The sequence below is a fragment of the Miscanthus floridulus genome, chromosome 7 (assembly GCF_019320115.1).
Source record: "Miscanthus floridulus cultivar M001 chromosome 7, ASM1932011v1, whole genome shotgun sequence".
NCBI classification, from domain to species: domain Eukaryota; kingdom Viridiplantae; phylum Streptophyta; class Magnoliopsida; order Poales; family Poaceae; genus Miscanthus; species Miscanthus floridulus.
Genome location: NC_089586.1, coordinates 80,941,931 through 80,949,269, shown reverse-complemented (window position 1 = coordinate 80,949,269; position 7,339 = coordinate 80,941,931). Strand labels below are relative to the sequence as shown.

The 7,339-nt window shown below is 48.5% G+C and overlaps 1 protein-coding gene across 1 annotated transcript; it reads right to left on the bottom strand.

Moving 5' to 3' along the window:
* LOC136463572 (DNA repair protein XRCC3 homolog) lies at window positions 1-1,411 on the bottom strand. The gene has a single exon (XM_066462557.1). The coding sequence runs from the start codon at window positions 1,237-1,239 to the stop codon at window positions 361-363; it is 879 nt and encodes a 292-aa protein (XP_066318654.1). The 5' UTR covers window positions 1,240-1,411; the 3' UTR covers window positions 1-360.
* Window positions 1,412-7,339: the final 5,928 nt, after the last annotated feature.

Sequence of the window (7,339 nt, the reverse complement as noted above, 5' to 3'; positions counted from 1 at the left end):
TTACTAAAATTTCACTATTTTTTCATTGAAAAGCATTAATCCCATTAGTACATAAATTTACAAGCTGCCAAAACTTCAGTTTAGGAGCATCCAAGAAGACAACTTAGTTTTTGATTTCAGACTTTGAAAATAGCCATGACGATTGTTACAAAGCCTCTGTCCCCAGAAAGGTTCGATCACTTGTACATTGTGTTGTGACACGTCTAATTTACATACATGGCTTCACATCCATTCTTAACAATTGAAGTAAAAAGGATGTGTGAAATCCAACTACCAACGTGGACATTTCATCAAACATGTTACGGTCACGCACTTCTTCTGTAACGAGTCATGACAAGAGACGTACAAGAAGAGGAGCGCCTACCTCTCCGCCGGCTCGACGCCAAAGACGCCGTCCCTCCGTATCACAAACTCGCACGACCGTTCCGGCAGGTGCGGCGCGAACGCCACTTTCATCCGCCTCCTTGCGCCCCCGCTGGCGCCATCCCCGTCCACCTCCCGCGTCAGGAACAGGCGCGTGTTGACGCAGTTAGCCCAGGCGATCCCGAGCGCCGGGCTGACACGGCGCCCCGACGACCACGCCACGGTGTTCCCGGCGCCCCCCTCCAGCACGTCCACCACCTGGTTGGTCACCACCACCACGCACTGGTGCCTGTACGCCAGCTCCTTGAGCTTCGCCGAGATCTGGAAGAAGAGCGCGGAGCGGCGCCTGAGGTCGGCGGGGGAGGCGTCGAAGTCGGCGCGGAAGAGGGAGGCGACGGAGTCGAGGAGGATGAGGCGGATGGGGAGGCGGTGCGGGGAGCGGCTGGGGTTGGCGAGCAGGCGCTGGGCGCGGGCGAGGAGGGAGAGGAGGTCGGTGGGGGAGTGCGCGGCGGCGACGAGGACGTGGTCGAGGATATCGGGGCGGGATTTGGGGGCGAGGCGGCGGAGGCGGTGGAGGGGGAATGGGAGGTCGGAGTGGAGGAAGAGGGAGGAGGCGGAGAGCGGGGACTGGGGCGCGAGGAGGGCGAGCTGGAGGCAGAGCTGGGTCTTGCCAGTGGCGGACTCGCCGGCTATCTCGGTAACGGAGGCGGCGGGGAGGCCGCCGGAGAGGAGGCGGTCGAGGAGGGGACAACCGAGCGAGAGCTTGGTGACGCGAGAGGAGGGGAGGAGGAGGAGAGGGTTCTCCGGGCGGGGCTCGCGCTGGCTGTAGGAGGACGAGGAAGCAGCAGAGGGGACCGTCGGCGCCGGCGGACGCATCGCCGGTCAGCTCGCCGCCAAGGGGATTTGGGGTTTCGGTCGGAATCTGGTTTTGAACCGTCGCGGTCGCGGGTAGTTTGTATTTGATCGGTGCGAAGAAACGAGTAAAAGAAGGTTGGGCCTAGCCCAATCGTCTTTGTTTCCTTTATCCGACTCTTTTTTTTAGAATGGAATTGCTAAATCAATTTTCAAAAAGAACTAGCCACTACTGCCCACGCTTCGCTACAGGTGATGTACTTGGTATAGAAATTTTTTAAAAAATATGGCTCATATGTCTAATATATTTTCTCATCGTGTTGGTACGGAAGGTTAGTCTCAGTATTATAAACGAACATAGAGGCTGGTTGTCATTACATGATGCCTATTCTAGGGCAGCAAATCAATGACATGTTAGTGGAAAGAAGTATTTAATGGAGCTAGGCTCAAGCAACTAACACACTTAGATTTAAAGTACAACATTGAATATGATTACATTATAGGTGGAAATAGCAAAAACTACAACACAAGTACTTCTCCTAACGCGAGGGTTTACAAAAAAGTGAATTATAATACACTCTTCTTAGGCAAAACTACAACACGCATCAACAACTACGGACGACAACAATGACAAGAGTACAATATAGGAGGACAGCGATGAAAAACACTACTACTACGGGTACAGCATCCCAAGGCAACTAATCTACTTTGGAACCACACATCTTTATTCATGTGCTCGATGGATTTTTCTACCGCCCTGGCTATGGATCTGCATCTTCTCGTGGTAATGGCTGAGTGGGAGGAACCAAGGGTTCTGCTTCTAACACTTCCGAAGGTGGAGGTGCTGACGGTTCTACATCACCGGTTCTCCTTTCATGCGGGTGGATAGGGATCCCCTCCAAGATCGGGGCATCCTGCCTTTCATCAACCAACGTCCTCCGCTTGGCCCTAGTGAACAGATAGGCCTCACCCAGCTGATGAACATGCTGATCTTCGGCCTCCTTCAGAGCTTCTGATATGACAGTCTCCCGGCTCTCAGCAGCTGCAGCACTGGCATACGCTTCAGCGAGCTGCACCTGGAGCATCTGAGTGAAGATCTTGGCTTCCTCAGCGCGCTGGAGGCACGCCCTCAGCTCCAAGGCTTGCCGATCATATTGCTCATCTAGAGCAAGCAGGTACGTAGTCAAGTGCACTATGGTAGGACTATCTTCCTGCGCATCCCGCCCTTGCAAAGCCTCCATGCGAGCTCTCCATGCCCGCCGATTTCTATCCAAGGGTGGAAAGAACCTCATGGGGGTACGGGCAACGGGCTCTTCATAGAGCTGGCAAAGGTACCGTAAGGCTTTGCGGGCCACAACCTGGTAGGTGTCGGTGAAACTAAACCCGGTTGCGGTCACACTCCAGGCTTCGGTGATGTCGGGGAACTCTTCACTCTTCCCAATGTAGACGGTAACCTCACACCGATCGGTGCCATGCTTCTTATACTCACGGCCCTCATACTCGGGATGATCTTTGACTCTGAGCTTTTGCAGGGTAGTATGCAGGATTCTAGAAAAACCCTCAACGTTCAGGCAGTAACTACTAACCTAGGCTCCTGTCATTTCTGACAGTGGCTACAAAGAAGGGCTGAGCAAAAAGCTTGTTCAAAGGGAAAACCTAAGCGAGCTACCAAGGGCTAAGCCAGGCTCTGCTTATAAAGGCAGAGCAGTCTGTGGTCCTAGCGCGGTTCACCAGGGTTCCTGCGCGGGAGCACTACGAACGAATCGACCAAATTCCGCGCGTTCGAGACGAGTGACGTGCAGTGCCACTACTGAGTAGTACGACTGTAGGGCAAGGGTCCGACAAAAGCGTAGAAAAGGGGTATGAGAAGACGTGGGTCACTACTGACGTGACTCACGGGCGAACACGAAGCACAAAGCCACAGTGTAGACCTAACTCTGTAACAAGTACGAGTAGGCCATGCACACTACGACACGCGTGACACCTATGGATGGCGTATCTGCCAACAATACGGCACAATAATGCACAAACAGGCTATGCATTAATGCACGTCCTATGCGTTCGAGGTGAGCGATGTCCAAGGCCATTAATGACTAATACGGCTGCAAGCCAAGGTTCCGACAAGAGCCCAAAAAAGAGTACGGGGAGACTTGGGTCATGGTAGGCGTAACCGCAGGCGACGCAAAGCACAAAACCACAAGGAACGAGTGCCTCTGCAAGTATGGATGCAGATGCAATTATGGTAGCTGTCGCAGAACCGACCAATTTATAAGAATACAAGTACAATAGAAATCCGCAAGCGGTCGCACTGTCATACTTGAACCCATATAAACCCGGTAGTCCGTCGAGTACCACGATGGGTATCGATAAACGATTTACAACAACCAAGATCGTACAGGATTCAACATACATGCCACATATTACATAAAGTTCACAGATACTTTTCATCATCAGAGTACGAAATAAAAGTTATTACAAACCCAGTTTGATAAATAAAGCGGAAGCAAATAAGTTCAAAGATAAAGTTTCCAACATAGTTTGATACAGTGCCAAGCCAGATCACGGTCCACAAAAGCAAAGATAGGAATTACTAAAGAAGCCGGCCCAAGGCTTACTCCTCATCCACGGCGGGATAGAAGCAACTCTTGCAATACCCATGATACACAGTGTCATCTGCAACAATGGGAAAATAAACCCTGAGTACGAGAAGGTACTCAGCTAGACTTACCCGTCATGAACCAGAAATAAAATGACTCCAAGGATTATGCAAGGCTGTATAAGTGGACGGAACTTGACAACATTTTGCGTAAAAGGCAATTACCCGTTGTACAATTGTGATTCCTTTATCAAGTTAATTATAACTATCCATTTCTAGATTAGCAACTATCCTGTGTCAAATATGTGGTATATCATTTAGAATCATACAATAGTAACCATAGCAGGTATTGTAATTCCATATTCATCTGAACCATCATGTTTCATAATATAGTTGCTACGATGTTGGGACTAGCCAAGTTTCTCACTATCCGAGAGAGACGGCGATTCGAATCGATTTCTACCAGCTGGGAATTTATTCCTAACACAAACCCAGATCTACCAGCCATGATAGTCTTAGGTCACCTTTGGTACAACTCAGGTACACATTTCGCGGGTCTGTACCGTGCCGCACAATCTGGAACACCAGATGCCAGGATGCTCAGGCCAAGCCTGCCCTTGGGCTCAGTCTGATCGTTCCCCGGAAGGAGCGCACAACAGAACGGTTCCCGGCCTAAGTTGAATTACTCGGCTTCGCGGTTGGAATGAGTTATCCGGCCAGCTAAGTGAGAGGCATGCGTTCAATCTTGTCAGAAGCGCCAACAACGGTACGGTCCTTAATCGACACAGACGGGGATAAATCCACACCCAAGACCTCCATGTCTTGTCGCTTCTCTATCGACTTCCCGTCCGGTCTCAATTTACTTTTACCCCATGGTTCTGTTCCACGATAGCAGATATAGCCAACCGTGCTTCGGTATCCACCTATATCTCGCAGGTGACAGGACATCACCCGACTTCTACCGGTCTAAGCATGGCTAAGCATATATATTCGATCCTGGACCTATACCGGTTAAAGGTGCAATATCTGGACAAGGAATGTACATGCATCAAGTGGTTTCATTCAACTCTTATAACCTAATGCATCAATTATAAATACGTAAGTAAACATTTGCAAATTACTGGGAGACTTATAATGCTCCGGGGCTTGCCTCGCAGAAAGGAAGTAGGACGATGGTCAGGGCACTCCGGAAGCTCTTCAGGGTTCTGCTCCACGCCTTCGGGAGCTGCGGCTTGCGGATCCTCCTGCTGGTTCCCTTCCTCTGCTTCTTCGAATTCCAGCAACGTGATCTCTTCCTCTGATCCTAAATGCATGAGTATGGTATAAGTATTACGAATGCATATATGTTAACAAGTGCATCGCGTTGTTTGAGTAGGTGCATATCTCTTCTCGATTATTACTTAACTACTTCTACAATGCATCGACTATGCCACAAACAGTAGCTACTTGTTTCACTTATAACTGGAGTTCTACAAATCCAAAAACAGTGATCCTGGACTTTCTGGAAAGCTTATCAAATTCTCTACAACTTTGTTATTAACCATTTTTATAGTACACATCAGTTTCAACATGCAACTCATCACACTCTAGAATCAGTCCAGAAACTATTTAACATGCAATATAAAGTAATAATACTTCTACTTCATGTAATCATTCAAAATTTGACAACATAGAATCTACCAACAGTTTAAGCATACCAAATACAGTTAAGATAATATAATGGTGAAGCCCAAACTATTTATTTAATTACCTTTATTATTTTATTTAGATATCTAGGTTAAATACTAAACATATATCAGACATACTTATTAAATTCTTAAAAATTTACAGTGCCTTACTAATGCTATAAAAGGACTACTATAAAAATTTCATGTCATTTTACTAAGTAGAACATTCTGTACAAAAATGATAAGGCAGCAAGGCTTAAAATAGCATAAATGGAAAATCCTATTGAAAAGTGTCAAGCAATAGATTTTCTATTTTTCTTAACATCCATATGGTACTAGTATTACCTCCAATAAATTTCATGAATTTTGGACTCATAATTAATTTATAAAAATTCATGCAAGGATTAACTATTTATAAAAGAAAAATCTATAACTATAGATCTACACATGCACTGGTCCTCAAATTTTTACCCAAGCTCATATATGCTAAGACTAGCTTACCACAAAAATTTCATAATTTTTGGAGCACAGGAACTCTAGATATAAAATAAACAAATTTAAATGCATTCAAAAGTACATTTCAAATCCTGATTTAAATCTCCAGAAATTTCTACTGTACAAGTCAAAAACATATTTTTCCTAAATACTACACTTCCTAAGGAACACCCACAAATTTATTTCACAATTTTAGGAGCTACCAAACTGAAGATATGAAAATCACAAAAGAAATCAAAAACTGGAATCAAATGAGTTGGCCTTCAAACACTGAGTCGCTCACCGGTGGGACCCGCTGGTCAGGGGACCCCACGCGTCAGTGACACGAAATAGGGCAGCGGCGCTGTACGCTGCTGGCGCGGCCAGAGCTCGCCGACGGCGAGGTCGCCGGCGGTGACGTCTTCGCACGGTGATCTATGGAGCAGCGCGCGTCGAACAACTTAGGTGACGGCAGTAGAGGGTGAGCGGAGCATGCCCGTCGCCAGTGATGGCGGCACGGCGGAGGTGCTTAGTGGTGCGCCAGTCATCACCGGCCATGGCGAAGCCAGGAGAGGCGCGCAATAGCACCTAGGTGAAGCCGGCGGAGCAACTACTGAAGGTAACGTCCTAGCACTGGCTAATACACGTCCTAACCAAACGCTAACGCTCAAAACCGAAGGAAAAGCGCCGACGAGCCGAGCTATGGCGAGCTTTCCGTGGAGGCGGCAATGGCGGCCGAGGTTCCGGCGAGAGGGGAAAAACGGAAATACGCCCTCACCAAGGCGCAACTGAAGCAGTCAACACGTCGAGGCGGTGGTGGTGGATGAGGCGTAACAAATGGCGAGATGGAGATGGTGGTGGTGCGGTGTAGCGCGCATAAGGGGATGGCGGAGGTGGTGCTGTGCTCGGCGGCGTTGCCTAGTGCCGCGGCGAGAGCAAAGGAGGGCGCTGGAGAGGGAGAGAGCGGGCGGGAGTGAGTGAGAAATGGAGCGGGCGCACGCGGGGTGATAATGGCCTGCTCAGGCCTGGCGCTGCCCGGCGGATTAGAGTGGTGGCGACGCGCGGCCAATGCCGCGGACACGCGGCGGCTCTGTCCTGATGCGGTCGGCCACCAAGCTGGGCGATTCAGTTCGTCAGACAACGCGAAGTCGAGCCTGACGACGAGATTTCGAGTTGAATTTGCCGTCGACACAGGGTGATTCAGTGAATGATTTGTAAACGAAAATTGTAGCCCTAAGTACCGTCTCCAATTGTTATTAAAGGATCATGCTCCAACACTCAACCAAACTCAAGTTATTTCGTTCCAAAGTCAGGCTGTCAGACTGTTAGTGAACTAGGACTTAGAAAAAATTTGTTAAGTGTTGAAATGAGTGTTTTACTAATTTTT